Below are 16,631 nucleotides of genomic sequence, written 5' to 3'. Positions count from 1 at the left end.
ACTCAACATATCATTAAAAAGAGTCAGTTGAATACCTCAGGAAAGCTGATAAAGATAAACAAAATAATGAGAGACCCCAAAAAAATGTTTCTGGGGAAAATCTATGATTATTCAATGCTCTCCTGGAAAAGTGAGAACAGATTAACTAAATAATTGAAAGTACAATAAAACCCTCTCAGGTGGTTTTGTCATATGGCCTCACAAGGGAATTGGCCTGGTTGATTACTCAGCGTACACAGCACCCAATCAATGTCACAGGGGGCACCCTGTTACGGATGACAGTTTGTGTCCCCTAAAATTCATATGTTGAAGCCCTAACCCTTAGTGTGGTTGTATTTGGAGATGAGGCTTCTAAGGGAGTAATTAAGGTTAAATGAGGTCATAAGGGTAGAGCCTTGATCTAATAGGATTAGTGTCCTAATAAGAAGAGACACCAGGGAATTCCCTGGTGGTCCAGTGGTTAGGACTCTGTGCTTTCACTGCCAAGGCCCGGGTTCAATCCCTGGTCGGGGAACTAAGATCTCACAAGCCGCGCAATGTGGCCAAACAAGAAAAAAGAAAAGAAAAAACAAAAAAAGAAGAGACACCAGAGAGGGAGCTCTCTGTCGCCCACAATCTCTCTCTCCCTCCATGCTTAAACACCAGGGGAAGTCCACGTGAGGACATAGCAAGAAGGCAGCTGTCTGCAAGCCAGGAAGAGAGCTCCCACCAGTAATCCAATTGACTGGAGCCTTGATCGTGGACTTCTAACCTCCAAAACTGTGAGAAAATAAAATAAATTTCTGTTGTTTAAGCCACCCGATCTATGGCATTTCATTATGGCAGCCTGAGCTGACTAATACATACACACTGTGTATATCTTCCACATAATGGAACCAAAGACCTGGATAAAGGAATATGCTCAATTACCAACCTTGACACTGGACACCTTCTTTTCCATTTCCAAAAATAAAACTCAATTTCTTTATCTAGGTGTTGGTTACACAGGTGTATTTACTTTGTGAAAATTACGTGCTTTTTAAAAATATATGATATACTTTAATAAATGCTAACTTTAATATAAACTTCAAACACCTGGTCAATCATGTTCATTTTGTCACATGTATAATTTGGTAGAAAGCAAAGAAAATACAGAACTAAGCCACAGCCTACTTTTCCAGGAGCTGTTGAGCAGAAATACAGAACAGCAGACTCTACAATTCTAGCTGTTACACTCCACCAGGAAGACCTCCGACAGGCATCAACCACATGCTGTTTCTAGATTCCTTGTCATCCATTAACCCCACCCATCTGCACTTCACCTTTGGAACATCAGTTAGGCTGAAGGCTCAAGGAGGCTCTACCGGGCCATGTATGAAACTTGTGTGTCCTACAACTGAGGGCATGTGTATATACGTATCATACACATATGTATCAGGGCCTGGCTGGGCATCTGCCAGTAAACCATGATGAAGCAGAATCCTGACCGCCCACTAGTACTCTGACCTCTATCCATCCACACATCAGTGAAATTGTCAACTCAGCAGGTAAAGGTGGAGAGGACAGAACTATCATTAAGCACGAAATTGCTGGGCATGTTATAGACACTCGTAACGCATCCTTCATCTTCTTCTGCCCTCTCTCCCCAGGACGCTGTATTCAAGGAGTTCTTGACTCAGCACGGAGGTCACCACCCAAGTGGAAGGAGGGTGACTTGGTCAAGTCACTTCAGAAGAGCAAGACAACACCTACTCAAGGAGCAACAGGAGGGCAGGGCTTGGGGGTATCTGGCGGAGAAAGGAAGAGAATAAAACCACTTACTTTTCCACTGCCACAGCAGCTTCTTCAAAAAGTTCCTCTTGGCAGTACATTTTGAGGGCTAGATCAAATTCCTGAATCTGCTCAAAGCATCTGAAAGCATCTTTGTAGCACTGGCTTCGCTTATAGAAGGAGGCGGCATCTCTTATCTAGGACAGAGTAAAATTTTACTCAGAGTATTTATAATATAACTTTTCATCTTAAAAGTAAACCAACACCATGAATAATAAAGAGGATGTCTGCGATTTATTAGAATCTAGTGAAAAACACTAAAACATAGGTAATTTAGGAAAACTACTGCTTTATAGGGAGAAAAATAAAGTGAAATCCCAACCTCACACCATACACAGATGGAAGCTCCAGATGGGTTAAAGGTCTAAGTGAGAAAGCTATTGGAGGAGAATGTATGAGAATATCTTTGTGACCTTGAGGTAAAGAAAGTCTTCAACAAAACTCAAAACACATGAACTTTGGGGGAGAAATTGATGGATTTGATTACAGTTGACCCTTGAACAACACAGGTTTGACCTGCATGGGTCCACTTATGCAAGGATGTTTTTTGACAATAAATACTACAGTGTGATATGGTCTGCAGTTGGTTGAATTCCTGATATGAAACCAAGGGTACAGAGGAACCTCGGATATGGAGGGACAACTATAAATTATATGTGGATTTTCAGCTGCATGAAGGGTCAGTGCCCCAATACCTGCACTGTTCAAGGGTCAGCTATACATCAAAACTGTTCAACAAAGAGCACATCAAATAAAGTTAACATAGAGAAGACAAACATTAACATCTAGCCCAGCACTGTCAGACAGAGCCTTCTGTGAAGATGGAAATGTTCTGTATCTATCTAGCCAATACGGTAGCCACTAGCCACGTGGGAACAGTGAGCACAGGAAACGTGTGGATAGTGTAACCGAGGAACTGTATTTTTGATTTCATTTAGTTAATGTTATTATAAATTGCCACATGTGGCCACTGGCTACTGTACTAGAGTGGACAGGTCTAGAACACAAAACGGATTCCTGCAAACACAAGAAAAAGACCTTCCAGAAAACTAGGCAAAGGGTATGAACTGGCAGTCTGCAGTGGGGGGAACTTAAATGACTAACAAATAAATGAAGATGCTCAACCTTGCTAATAACCAGAGAAACGTAAATTAAAGCCACAGTGAGATACATCCATGAGGTCTGCAAAAATTAGAAAATCAGAACCCTCTGAACGTGGTCATGGATATGAGGCACAAGGACCCCTCATGCACGGAGTGGTACAGCTGCTCTGGAAAGCAAAGTGGCTTTCAACTTTCACTTGGTGAAATTAAACACATGCGCCCCCTGGGGTCAGCAAAACCACTCCTAGCAGTTCACAGCACTGGAAGGGGATGCGCTGTGTCATAATACTTGTGTGTGGCAGCTGGGAGTTGGTGGCGACTTGGATGTTCACCACGAGGGAAATGGGTAAGTCAAACGCACTGGATGCCCATTCTGGAATACGAACAGTGGTCAGACACCTGGCTGGGCCTTAACACCATAGCCGAGGGTGGAAAAAGTAGCAAACAGAACAAGATGCTATTTAGATAAGCTTAAAACAAATATGTACAGAGAATACAATACTATTTATTCTTCGGTTATGCACGTGGATGGGGACATATATTAACTGCATTGGAATGGCAGCCAATGAGAAGAGAATGGAAATGGCCATGAGGAGGAAGCGGATGAAGAATATAAAACGATGGTGGCTTTACGTGAACAGAAGCGTATATTCCACTCCTCTTCCTCTCACGTTTCCTGCCCAGCTTATCAGTTAATCGCGTTGGCTTGGCTCTCCCAACATTTCCCAGACAGGACCCCTTCCTAGCCCCTCCACCACCATGGAGGCAATCCAAGCCGTAGCATCTCAGCCTAAGCCACTGTTCACCCCTCCGAACTGGCCTTTCCGCTTCTACTTTTGCTGCCTACAGAGCTCTCCACAGAGCATCCCAATAATTCGTTTCATGTCACCCCTCCAATCAAAACCTTCCACTGGCTCCCCCTCACCCCGGAACAAATCCAGTCCCTACCATGGACCACAAGGTCCTACCTGATTTGTTTCTGCCACACTCTCTGGCTCATTTTACCAGTTCGACCCCACTCACTCTGCTTTGGCCAAACTGGCTTCCTTGCTGTTTTCAAACTCGCCCGTACGCTCCCACCTTGGGGGCTTTTATCTGCCATGTCCTCCGGAGGCAGCTGTTCTCGTGGTCTTCCTGCAGAAGTCAGCTCCCTGACCCCGCCTGCACCTAAAACAGCAACGCTTGACACCCCCTCTCCCCTCCCCCAGCCCTCATCCCCGCTGACATCTTCTGTCCTATTGGCTCTGTCACCTCTCTCCCACACTAGAAAGGAAAACTACAAAGGCAGAGGCCCCTGCTCTGCTGCCTGTTGGTTGCCACGCGCCCACAGTGCCTGGTACACACTGCGGGGGGCAGCGGGGGGCTACCTATTTGTTGAATATTTCATTTCCTAACTCGACTGGCTGCACCTGACATCCAAAGAGAAAACAGAATCAAAATGGAACAAAACAAAATGCATATGCCAGACTCTCTAATAAATCTCAGCTGGGTTTTATTTAACGAGACAAGCTACACGAAATGCCAAAATACGAACAAGATCCAGGTGTGAGGTTCTTCTATGTCCAGAGACCTCACAGACCAGGGAGCTACTAGACCCATTGCCCCACATCAATCAAACCCCATAACCATAACACCTAGCCACCTTTACCTCTCCTTGACAAGGCTGACTACTCAGAAGAAAACCCCCAGGGTGAACGCAGGCCCCCTTAGGTGCAAGCGTGCACCCAACTGGGTCGAGAGAGAGGAGGGCTGGCTCTAAGCAGGCCCCCCCACCCCGGGTCTCTGGGCTCCTGCCGCCCAGAGCAAGGGCCCTGAGAGGTTTCCAGGGAAACCAGTGTTGACCTCTGGAGAGGCAGGAAGCAGGCAAGGCAGAGGAATCCCTGAAAGGAAAACTTCTGCTCCCACAGCCACTTCACAAACCCTTCTCCCCAGGGTCAGCACACGTCTGGGGACTGTGAACAGGGAGGCGGTGTGGCCTAAGGATTTTGCAAAGGGTGGTCAACTTGAATCATGCTGGCTAGTTTGGTGGGATGACCACAAGAGGTCTGATGCGTCTGAGGGTCGAAAATCCTGCCAGGGAGGGGCCTGAGCAAAGAAAGGGACCAGACTCCTCCCCAGCTGGGGCTCAGAGCTACTGGAATGTGCTGGCAAGAGAAGGCGGAAGGAGCTGGCACCGGTGGTCAACCCTGGGGACGTGAGGAAGGCCAGCAGCCTGTGTCTCCAGGACCAGGGCGGCCTCCATATCCTGAAGGCTCTGAGGTCCTGGAGAAGGGAACGCGGCCGGACATCTGGCCTGCTGGGCCCCACCCCGCTTTCAGAGGTGGAGCTCGGCGGGCCTCGGGGAGGCAAGGTGAGCAGACAAGGAAAGGGGCTCTGGCTTAGCCGGGATGGGCACTGTCAGGCAAAGAGGGGAAAGCAACAGGTTCAGGCCTGTCCCCTGTTGCTGTCACTGCTTAGGGCCCAAGGGGGTGCCTTGGAGATGGAGGCCAGGGGACAAAGGAACATGGAGAGTTCAGAAACCATTTTAGTTCCTGGAATCTTATGACCCAAACTTCCTTCACACGCTGAAATCCCCATTCCACCCCCTTCTCCCACATGCTAACTAGTCACGTCCCATACTAAACATGGGGCAGGGAGGGCAGCTTTGGGACGGCCTTATCTTCTCTGACACTGACTTGGGGCCACACTTCAAACTTCCCAGGAGGTCCCACCTCCACCCAGCCCAATGCCCAGGGTGCTCTGAGGGTCCAGGAGTTCCTCCAGTTCACATACAGACATGAACAGCCCCCTCCCTACTGGACGGTCATAACACCTGACGCAGGAGGAAATGCAGTAGCTGCAGCCGGGAACCCTACAGCAGCATCCGTGGTGAGGACCAGATGGTTCCACATCCAACCCACCACAACGGATACGGTAAAAATGAACTGCTTCGTATTATTTATGATAGCCAAGATATGGAAGCAACCTAAGTGTCCATCAGCAAAGGAATGGATAAAGAAGATGTGGTACATATATACAATGGAATACTACTCAGCCATAAAAAAGAATACTGCTCAGCCATTTGCAGTAACATGGATGGAGAGTACTGTGCTGAGTGAAAAAAGTCAGACAGAGAAAGACAAATACAGTATGATATCACTTGTATGTGGAATCTAAAAAATACAACAAACTAGTGAACAAAACATAAAAGGAGGAGACTCACAGATTTAGAGAACAAACTAGTGGTTACCAGTGGGGGAGAGGGGCAAGACAGAAGTAGAAGATTAAGAGGTACAAAGTATTAGGTAAAAAATAAGCTTCGGGCTTCTCTGGTGGTGCAGTGGTTCAGTCCGCCTGCCGATGCAGGGGACACGGGTTCGTGCCCCGGTCCGGGAAGATCTCACATGCTGCAGAGCGGCTAGGCCTGTGAGCCATGGCCACTGAGCCTGTGCGTCCGGAGCCTGTGCTCCGCAACGGGAGAGGCCACAACAGTGAAAGGCCCGTGTACCACAAAATAAATAAATAAATAAATAAGCTTCAAGGATAGGGGCTTCCCTGGTGGCGCAGTGGTTAAGAGTCTGCCTGCCAATGCATGGGACACGGGTTTGAGCCCTGGTCTGGGAGGATCCCACGTGCTGTGGAACAAGTAAGCCTGTGCGCCACAACTACTGAACCTGTGCTCTAGAGCCCTCGTGCCACAACTGCTGAAGGCCAGGCGCCTAGAGCCTATGCTCTGCAACAAGAGAAGCGACCACAATGAGAAGACTGCGCACCGCAACGAAGAGTAGCCCCCGCTCACTGCAACTAGAGAAGGCCCACGGGCAGCAACAAAGACCTAACGCAGCCAAAAATAAATAAATTAAATAATAAAATTTAAAAAGTATATATATATATATTTTAAAAAGCTACAAGGATATATTGTACAACATGGGGAATATAGCCAATATTTTATAATAACTATAAATGGAGTATAACCTTTAGAAATTGTGAACCACTATATTGTACACCTGTAACTTACATATTACTGTACATCAGCTATACTTCAATTTAAAATTTTTTTAATTAAAATTTTAAAAATGAACTGCTTTATGTACAGCATTGTGACTGTAGTTAATAACAGTGTAGCGTGTATTTGAAAGTTGCTAAGAAAGTAGATCTTTTAAAATTTTTATTTATTTTTGTTTTATTATTTTTTATCAAAGTATAGTTCACTTACAATATTATATTAGTTTCAGGTATACAACACAGTTATTTGATATTTTTATAGATTACACGCTATACAAAGTTATTATGAAATACTGGCTATATTCCCTGTGCGGTACATTACATCCTGTACTTATTTATTTTACACCTGGTAGTTTGTACCTCTTAATCCTCTTCACTTATTTTGCCCCTACTTCCACTCCTCTCTGGTAACCACTGGTATGTCCTCTCTATCAGTGAGTCTGCTCCTGTTTTGTTATCTTTGTTCATTGGTTTTATTTTTTAGATTCCACATGTAAATGAAAATGATCTTAAATGTTCTCATCACAAGAAAAAAGATCATCACTATGTGTTGTGATGGACATTAACTAAACACTGCGGTGATCATTTTGCAATTTATGTATATAATGAATCATTATGCTGTATAACTAAAACCAATTTGATATTATATACATCAATTATATCTCAATAAAAAGAAGAAAAATGAATCACTATGAAAATCATCACCTCTCGGATGTCACAACCATGCCAAATTGCCATAAAAATCTCTGTCTACTTTCCTCTTTGGAGTTTATCTTGTTACAGATAATAAGTGTCTGTGGCCTGTGCCAGCCTGCAGACCACACTGTGAGCCCTGTGCTCTGGACCAGCAACTCTGTCCACTAGCGCTTCTAGAATAATGGAAATGTTCTATCACAACGCGCACCTGAGATGTGGCTCGTCAGACTGCAGAAGTGAATTTCTGACTTTATTACATTTTAGTTAACCTAAATGTTTAATTAAGTAGCCACATGTGGCTAGTGGCTGCCAGATTGGTCAGTGCAGATCTAGAGTAATTGCTGGGACACAGAGAAAACACCATGTAACTGCCAGACCGTCCCCCCAGGCTGACTCCAGACTGAACATGGAGAAAGAAAAGGCAGGAATATTCTTAAACCCATCTTCCCTTTGATGTGAACATTTGGCCTCCCTGTGGTTAATAATGGGTCGCAAACATTCACAGACATGGACGGACACACACACACACACACACACACACACACACACACACACACACACAGAGTCCCTGAAACCATCTAAATGTTCGAGCAGATGGAGGAAGAAGGGCCACCCACAGAGTCGACAGGGCCAGCCTCTCCCTCTTGGGAGGACGGAAGCCCTTCCTGACACAGGCGGAGGCTGGGGGCCACCTTTCCATCTGCCCCACGGAGCCCAGTTCTCCTAGGAGCAGCCGTGGGCCAGACGTACCTTTCCCAGCCTCTCGCACAGCTGGGCACACAGCTGGAACTCCTTGGCGTAGCTCAGACACTTAAGGGACAGCTTTGGCTCCTTGCACTCCAGATACGTCTTGGCCAGTTCCAAATATTCCACCTGCTTTTCCCTGGGAGGGGGAAATAGAACAGAGTTTCCATGGAATGTGATACCAGTAGATTGAACCTGCAGCTCTCTCTCAGAGCAAACCTGAAATGACCCCCGAGGCTCTTACTTGGGGCTGACTTTCTTGGATTTCATGTTCAGGGCGGTGCTGTGGGCCAGAGCCAGCTTCTCCTTTTCCAATGCACCTCCCTTTTGGAAACACTTGGCTGCAACCTGGAATAGACCAAAGGTTTCTGTTTCCAGCAAGGTCGCAGAGGTGACACAGGAACAAGAGTTAAAGCACACATTCCATGTTTTCACGGACAAAGCACTGGGTCTCACCCCAGCCAAATCCGTGAGGGAGGGGCAGGAAGGTGCTGAAACACTAAAGAAAACAGCCTCAATTGGGACTGACATATACACATTGCTACATGTAAAATAGATATAACTAATAAGGACCTACTTATAGCACAGGGAACTCTACTCAATACTCTGTAATGACCTATGTGGGAAAAGAATCTAAAAAAGAGTGGATAGATATATATGTATAACTGATTCGCTGTGCTGTACGCCTGAAACTAACACAACGCTGTACATCAATTATACTCCAATAAAAATTTTTAAAAAAGAAAAGAAAAAGCAGCCCCAGAGGATAAAGCCTAATTGTGTTACCAGCTAACACTTTGGACTCAAAGCTTCCCTTTGGAAACACCTAGGAGCCATGGAAAAGGCACATCAGACATATTTTTACAGGTCACCGTAATAACACCCTCATCTGATCTTCAATAGCCGCGTGTGAGATGTTTCATCCTTCCCACACTATTTGGTAGCAACCTCAAGTCAAGGACATGGAGAAACTGGCCCAAGGTTGCCCAGTGGCTTTTCTGGGCTCAACATAGGTCCCCTCTAGTTGGTAACAACCAAGGCTAGTGGGCAGTGTTGGCAGAGCAGCAGCAGTGCACCTATTATGGTAGAAACGGGGACAGAGATGGTGTCCCAACACATCCCAGAAGATGACTGACCAGATCCTTGGCACATGCAGACCTGTACGCTGCAAAGAGAAGATGGGCAGACAAGTGTCCCAGGGGAGTCAGCCTGCTCCCTGCTCCCCACCAGCAGAAAGTTGCTGACATCATGTCTCCAAGTACGGACTACAGGGCAGAAAGTTCATGTTCTGCCCAGCATGTAGGGATTAGGCCTCAGTGTGGGCAAGAGAAGGATTAAGTGGCACTTACTGATAACACAGGCAGGATGGCATCTCTCCCCCCGGGCTCTCTGTTCCAGCCTCCCCAGCCCCGTGGGCCTCCTTTCATTCCTGTGACACGCGAAATGCTCCTTTCTGCCACAGGGCCTTTGCACACACTCTTCCCTCCGAGTGAAATGCTCTTCCATCCCTCCTCTGCCTGCTTAACGTCATGTACCCTACAGGTCCCAGCTCAAGGCTCCCACTCAAAGCAGCCTTCGCTGGCCACACCGTCTAGGACAGGCGGTTCTGGAGGCAGCTTGTCATTCACATGTGACATCGGAAACTGCTGGCTCCGTGCCCTTTTCTGTATACCTGTCCTGCCCACTGTCACATCCCCATGACCTAAATGCAATGCTGGGCCCACAGCTCCACAGGATATGCTGAGTGAATGGATCTCAAGGGTTTCCACTTGTACGGTGGTTCTGAGACACTTACTGACATGCAGCCCCAAACAACATACTTCCTGAGTCCCAAAGCCCTTTAGCAGAGTCAAAATAAAGTCAGGTGAGGGGGGGGCTTTTTATAACATTCTCATCTGTGCTACTCCCCTCAAAAGATTTTGGATTCAAACATTCAAAAGGTATCTTTCAAGGGATAAAGAATTGGAAATCCACGGGCAATACATATAAACACCAGCTGTGTTCTGAAGCGAGAAAGGGAAAGACTTTATAGGTTTCTAATTTCATACCCACACCTGCTGCCCACATTGTCCTGCCCTATCCCCTCTCCGAAAAAAAAAAAAATCTTGGTTTTATAACAACAGTCAGGTGTTTAGTATTCCTTGCCAATTACAACAGGGATGGGCAGTGAATACAGCGCAGGGCTCAGTCAACTTCTGCAGCTGCATATTTATGGAAACACTATCCCGACACGACTAAACACACAACGGTGCAAACTGTTTTCTCCTCCCTTACACCTGATGGCAGGGGTGACCACAGGCCTTCACCCCTCTCTGTATCCATCCTAGCCCCCTTATGGAGCAACTCTGCAGCTTCCCCCATCGGGAGTGCAGCCTGTTCCCCATCCCTTCCGACAGAAGGATTCCTCAGCGGGCAGAGGCCAGGACCCTTCCTCTTCCTATGATCACACGCTGGCACTTGGCCAAAAGGAAGGCTTGTCATGACCGCATGGGGGTGGTGGGGAGCGGGACAGGGAGATCTCTGCATGGCGGGTGACCTGATGTCGCAGAAGGGGCAGCAGCACAAGTACCATGACCCTGACCCCCTCCCCATCCTGGTGACAAATGCAGAGATGAGAAACCTGCTGGTGAGGCTTGACGAGGCCACAGGTCACCCAGACCTCTCTCTCCTTACCTTCCAGCACTGGTGTTTAGCATAGTAATCTCCTTGGGTGATCCACTCCGCAGGGGTTGAGGTTTTAACAAACATGCTATCGTCGAGGTCTAAAATGAAAGAGAAACGTGGGTTTGCTTCTCTGGGGATCCCTTCACTGAAACCTGTTATGGGCTCTATTTTGTTCCCCTACACCCAAAATTTCAAGTGTTGAAGTCCTAACCCCCAGTCGCTTGGAATGTGACTGTATTTGGAGACAAGGGTCTTTAAAGAGGTGATTAAGGTCAAATGAGGTCATATGGGTGGGCCCTGATCCAATGTGACTGGCATCCTTATAAGAAGAGGAGATTAACACATACGAACAGACACAGGGGGCTCACACAGAGAAAAGGCCATCTACAGCCAAGGAGAGAGGCCTCAGAAGAAATCAAACCACTGACAGCTTTATTGATCTTAGACTCCTAGGCTCCAGAACTGAGACAATAATTTCTGTTGTGTAAGCCACCCTGTCTGTGGTATTTGTTATGGTGGCCTGAGCAAACGAACACACCTACGTTGTCTGTCTAGCATTCATGTAAGGCAGAGTGTAGCTTACCAAGCCAGGTTGTAGTGGGTTTTGGGAGAAGGAGGTGGAGGTGAGAAAAGATGCTCTTTGATTTTTGAACTTTGGTCTGCCTTCCCTTCCTAGGGATACGAATTAGAAGACAGACAGCAATTTCCAGTTCCTCCTTGAAAACCCAAAGCCATGTAGCTCTTGGCAAACTCCCATGCCGGGGCCTTAGCAGGGGAAAAGTGACAGTATTTCCAAATGTGCAGACTTTGCCCTCATCACCTCAAGCGATCTGACACATTCTGGTTGGCGGACGTTGACCACTGCCACCACCTGCTATTGGTCCCGTCTGTCAGCCTCAGCAGCTGGCGGTGACTACACTGGCCCCCCTTGCCGAGGACCCCGAGCACCGCCAGCGGTGGTGGGGGTGGGGGCGGAGGCGACACTCTCTGGGGATTCTGAGCCACAGCTTCACGAAACACACAAAAGGCTGAATATCAGGACGACGCGGAAGTCAAATCTGAGCCGGAAAGGTCAGAGTCCCCTCAGCCAACAGAGGTCAACCAGAGGGGCCAGGCAGACAGGCCAGCTTTGTTTAGGTGGTGCAAAAACACACGCCAGGGCTTCCCCGGTGGCGCAGTGGTTGAGAATCTGCCTGCCAACGCAGGCGACACAGGTTCGAGCCCTGGTCTGGGAAGAGCCCACCTGCCGCGGAGCAACTGGGCCCGTGAGCCACAACTACTGAGCCTGCGCGTCTGGAGCCTGTGCTCCGCAACAAGAGAGGGCGCAGTAGTGAGAGGCCCGCGCACCGCAATGAAGAGCGGCCCCCGCTTGCCACAACTGGAGAAAGCCCTCGCACAGAAACGAAGACCCAACACATCCATAAATAAATAAATAATTAAAACAAAACAAAACAAAAAAAACACATGCCAATCCTTGCAGCCCCCCGCACGCACTGTGTGCAAAGCTGACTTTGCAGCATCTTGTTCTGGTGCTGTGTGCACTGTGAGTGTCCAGGTGACATCTTATTTCCACAGCAAAGCCCCACACAGTATCTCTGCATCTGGCCGGTGACCTCTACTGGTGCCGCGCTAAAGACACCCCCAAATGCAAAGTCACCACACTCGTCCCCAGCTCCTCAGAACAGTGAGAACAGATGTCCTCAAAGACTTTACCACGTGCAAGTCATAACTCACAATTAAGACGGGACTTTTCCTTGCATTCTTAATGCAAACAAGAGATAATATTAATTGCAATCCTTTTTCATTTTGAATTTTTAAATTAAAAAAAATCGCCAATCTTGATCTCTTATAATGGGTTGCCAGAACATATTGTGAGAATAAAAGGACTCGGAGCTGCGGGGAGGAATAAGAACCACCACGGTAGGTCAACGCGCTCGTTTTCCTTTTAGTAGAGGCCCAGGGGGAGAAAGTGTTAGCTGAATTAAATCCCATGGCTGCACAGGTGGAAAGTTCTAATGAGAAGCCAGGTTAACCCCAAGCCTTAGACTTTTCACATTATAGCACCACAGTCAGGTCCCAGGAATAGAGCTTCTAATCCTGGTCCCCAACTGAGCCATTGGCTGTAACCAGAAACAGTCTCCGTAAAACTGGCTGGAAAATGCTCAGGAAACCAACAAACCTCTCTGCAGCCACAGAGCCGTGGGCTTTCCCCCATCTTTGGAGAAATGCACCATGGCCTGGAGCAGCCAACTCAACAGCTAACCCCCAAGAAACAGAACAATTTTCTTCTTCATGAGGGCTGATTATTTATCTCCCAGTTATCCCATCAGGAGACCTTCATTCCATTTTTTAATTAGCTAGCCTTTGTAACTTATGAAAAACAATACATAATGATGTTGTTTTTTTTTTAAAAACACTGCAAGCAGCACAGAAATGGTGAAAAGTTAAAGAGGTCCACATCTAGTTAACAATCTCACACCCACCGGTCCCAGCACCAGAGGAGCCACTGCAGACACTTTCACCTTCACGGACACTTAAGTCATTTTTAGTTTCTTATCATTACAAACAGGGCTGTAAGGAGCGCTCTCGTGCATGTTATCTTAGAGATTGTATAAAAGAGTATCTCTGGATAGATCCTTAGAAGTGGAATTACCGGGTCAAAAGGTAGGTGCATTTTTTATTTTGATAGATATTGCCAAACAGCTGTCCAAAAGTCCACAGTTAATTTGTATTCTCCCAGCAAAGCCTACTTTGTCTATCCTTTGTCCATGATCCTTACCTTTTAGGACAAATAAAAGTTCTTCCCTGAAGGAGTTAACCCTCCCACTCTCATTACAACTTCAGTCTCCCACACACTTTAGCAATAAATAGGAACACTCATGTCTCAGAAGAATGTGGAAAGAAAGTGTTTTCCAAAAACGATACCCTTTACCCTCGGCCACAGGGCAGCTGAGAGTAACATGCTTTCTGTCCAACAGCCAGAATATTTTAATGAGCGCTTACCTTTATTTTCATCCATTTTCACGACTTCGACAAAATTCCTTTTCATGAAATATTTGAAAGCAGGAGCCCGTTTCTCTGGGTTTTCGTCAAAGATCCAGAGGTTGACCCGAGCCCGGGTGATGGCCGTGTAGAGCTGCTTCAGCTCCCCGTTCAGGAGCTAAAGACAAGATGAGGACCAAGGCATGAGCCTTCAGGCTACAATACAACGTGTCTCACTTCAACGGGCTTATTCTGATTTTGGAGGAATATTCAAAAAGTAAGTTTTATGAAGTACAGCCCAGGCCTGAGCAGGACGTGGGGAGCCCACTGTGGCCGCAGCACAGGGAAGCGAACTCTAGCGAGGGGGGCAGTGTTAGTACAGGCCCACCCTTGAATCTGCTGTACTTGTCCACTTTGAAATAATTATAGATCCCTAGGAGGTTACAAAGATATTGCAGAGAGGTCCCATGTACCTTTCACTCAGTTTATCCCAAAAGTCACATCCTACGCAATTACTGTAACTTATTTTTAAAAATTGGAGCAGTGGGAATTCCCTGGAAGTCCAGGGGTGAGGACTCCACACTTTCACTGGCAAGGGCCAGGGTTCAATCCCTGGTCGGGGAACTAAGATCCCACAAGCTGCACAGTGCGGCCAAAATTTAAAAAAAAATAAAAAATTAAAAAAATGGAGCAGTCCCACGCTGCTACTGTGACTACTATTAGCACTATATTACTCCTGACCTACCCCATGACTGAGGACTCTGGGTATAAGGGGACTATGTCTTAGACTCAGGGAAGACCTCCTTGATTAAATCATGCACATTTCAAAACAACGGATTTGTGGCTACCCAGAGGTCTGCACAGCTTGGTGATGATTTAACATCTATGTGCAGAGCCTTCCAGGTAGTTACAGAAATAACCGGATAACTGCTCTTCTATTTATTTGTTTTCTACTATGTAGGAGACATAAAACTAGGACAGCAGTTTCTCCCAAAGCTTTTGGTTTTTGCCGGTTCGGTTTTCTGTGGTATTGCCCTCACTCTCGAGGCCTCTGTCGGCCTTCGTCGGTCTAGAACTCCACAGAGCTTTTCGGCTCTGGCCTACTTCTCGGTGATGTAGTGGGACGCCCAGGGGAAGGGAGACAGGGTCCCTTCACAGACAAGGCTGGAAGACAATGGTCTCCACTGACTACAGTCACGGACTTCACTTCTGAGTTCCCCGTCAGCCATGTCAGAGTTTCTGAACAGAGCTCCAGAGGCGAACAGAAGGTGCTACCCTCCCCCTTTGGCGCCCCACATCAAGCCTGGCTCTCTGCTGAGAAGAGGGGGTCGCCAGCGCTGAGCCCACCACATTCCCTTCCCCATCCTCCACCCCCTAGTGCTGACGGACAGGAAGACCCGCAGCACAGGCTCCATCTTTAACCCCATCTTATCGGCCAAGCCCTGCTTACTGGCTCCCTGTCAAGCAAGCTCATGGACCCCTGGCTGATACTCACCTTGTACATTTCTGGACTCACCATGAAAGCCCCGCCCTGAGAGGAGCTGCATTTCTCTAGGGGCACCTCAATCAGCCGACGGCTTTCCTCTCTGGACTCAGAGGATGAAGGGGTAAATGAGGAAATGATCTTCCATTCCTTGTAAGCCTGAACAACAAAGACAAATGAAAGACCAGCAGAATATGCTTCTGCAGTGCACACCCAGCCTCCCTGGGCCTCACAGAGAACTGAGCCCCCTTTGCCTGGCACGGCGGCCAGGCCTTCAGCACCAGCTGTGAGGAGGTGGCCATCCTATGGCCTCAGAGTGGGGGTCGGGGCCCAGGTGGTGCAGGCAGGGATCAGGGCAGCTACCGGGAAGACCCCCAGACACTCAGCTAAGACGGCCAAGAAGCAGGCACATGTGCTTACTTCTAGCACGAGTGTTTATGGCCTGGAGGTTCCTGTTGTTGAAAGAATGTCCACAAGCAGAATGGAGAGAGAAAACCAGTATCCTCACCTCTTTTCACAATGTGTTTAAAAAATGCCACTTAGGGTCAGTCATTAAGACACATGTGACGCTTAGGGTGGTACCCGCGGTGTCCATCCATGTTGTCACAAATGGCAAAATATCAACTCTATGGTGACAAATGGAAACTAAATTTTTTTTTAAGTTTTATTTTTCCTTCCTTCCTTCCTTCCTTCAATTTTTTGGCCATGCCACGCAGCATGTGGGATCTTAGTTCCCTAAGTTCCAGAAACTAAATTTTTGGTGGTAAGCATGCTGTAGGCTATATAGAAGTAGAAATACAATCTTGTACACGAGCGACTTATATAATGTTATAAACCAGTGTTGCCTCAATAAAAAATAAGTCTAAAAAATATAAATACAAAATAATTTGTGTTAAGCTTTGGGTTTCATATGACTAAGAGTCACAAATAACCAAGATAATAAAAATATAATTACTGCTGTTACATGTGGATAGTTTAGCCATGTTTAAATGAGTAATAAAGATGTAATAATTCATAAATTATTTTTACATCTATTCTATAAAATAGAGTCTTGCCCTTAGGTCAGCAAAATTACTAGTTGTGTTATAACCGAATTTTCACATAATTTGTGTTATATTAAATGCCCAGGATTAAGAGATGTAATTGCATTCAAAGTGTAAATAATT

General features: G+C 46.8%; 1 protein-coding gene across 2 annotated transcripts in view; it reads right to left on the bottom strand.

Moving 5' to 3' along the window:
• The window catches only part of TRANK1 (tetratricopeptide repeat and ankyrin repeat containing 1), an 86,255-nt gene that overhangs the window by 8,166 nt on the left and 61,458 nt on the right, over positions 1 to 16,631 (bottom strand). For both annotated transcript variants that reach the window (XM_060022160.1, XM_069541142.1), the window contains 6 exons: positions 15,478 to 15,624; positions 14,004 to 14,160; positions 11,010 to 11,098; positions 8,581 to 8,684; positions 8,343 to 8,475; positions 1,801 to 1,946 (listed from right to left, as the gene is read on the bottom strand). In XM_060022160.1, coding sequence (XP_059878143.1) covers positions 1,801 to 1,946; positions 8,343 to 8,475; positions 8,581 to 8,684; positions 11,010 to 11,098; positions 14,004 to 14,160; positions 15,478 to 15,624 — 776 coding nt within the window. The remainder of the gene's footprint in view (positions 1 to 1,800; positions 1,947 to 8,342; positions 8,476 to 8,580; positions 8,685 to 11,009; positions 11,099 to 14,003; positions 14,161 to 15,477; positions 15,625 to 16,631) is intronic.

This window comes from Delphinus delphis, chromosome 10 (genome assembly GCF_949987515.2).
Source record: "Delphinus delphis chromosome 10, mDelDel1.2, whole genome shotgun sequence".
NCBI lineage: Eukaryota > Metazoa > Chordata > Mammalia > Artiodactyla > Delphinidae > Delphinus > Delphinus delphis.
This window is presented reverse-complemented; position numbering and strand designations above follow the sequence as displayed.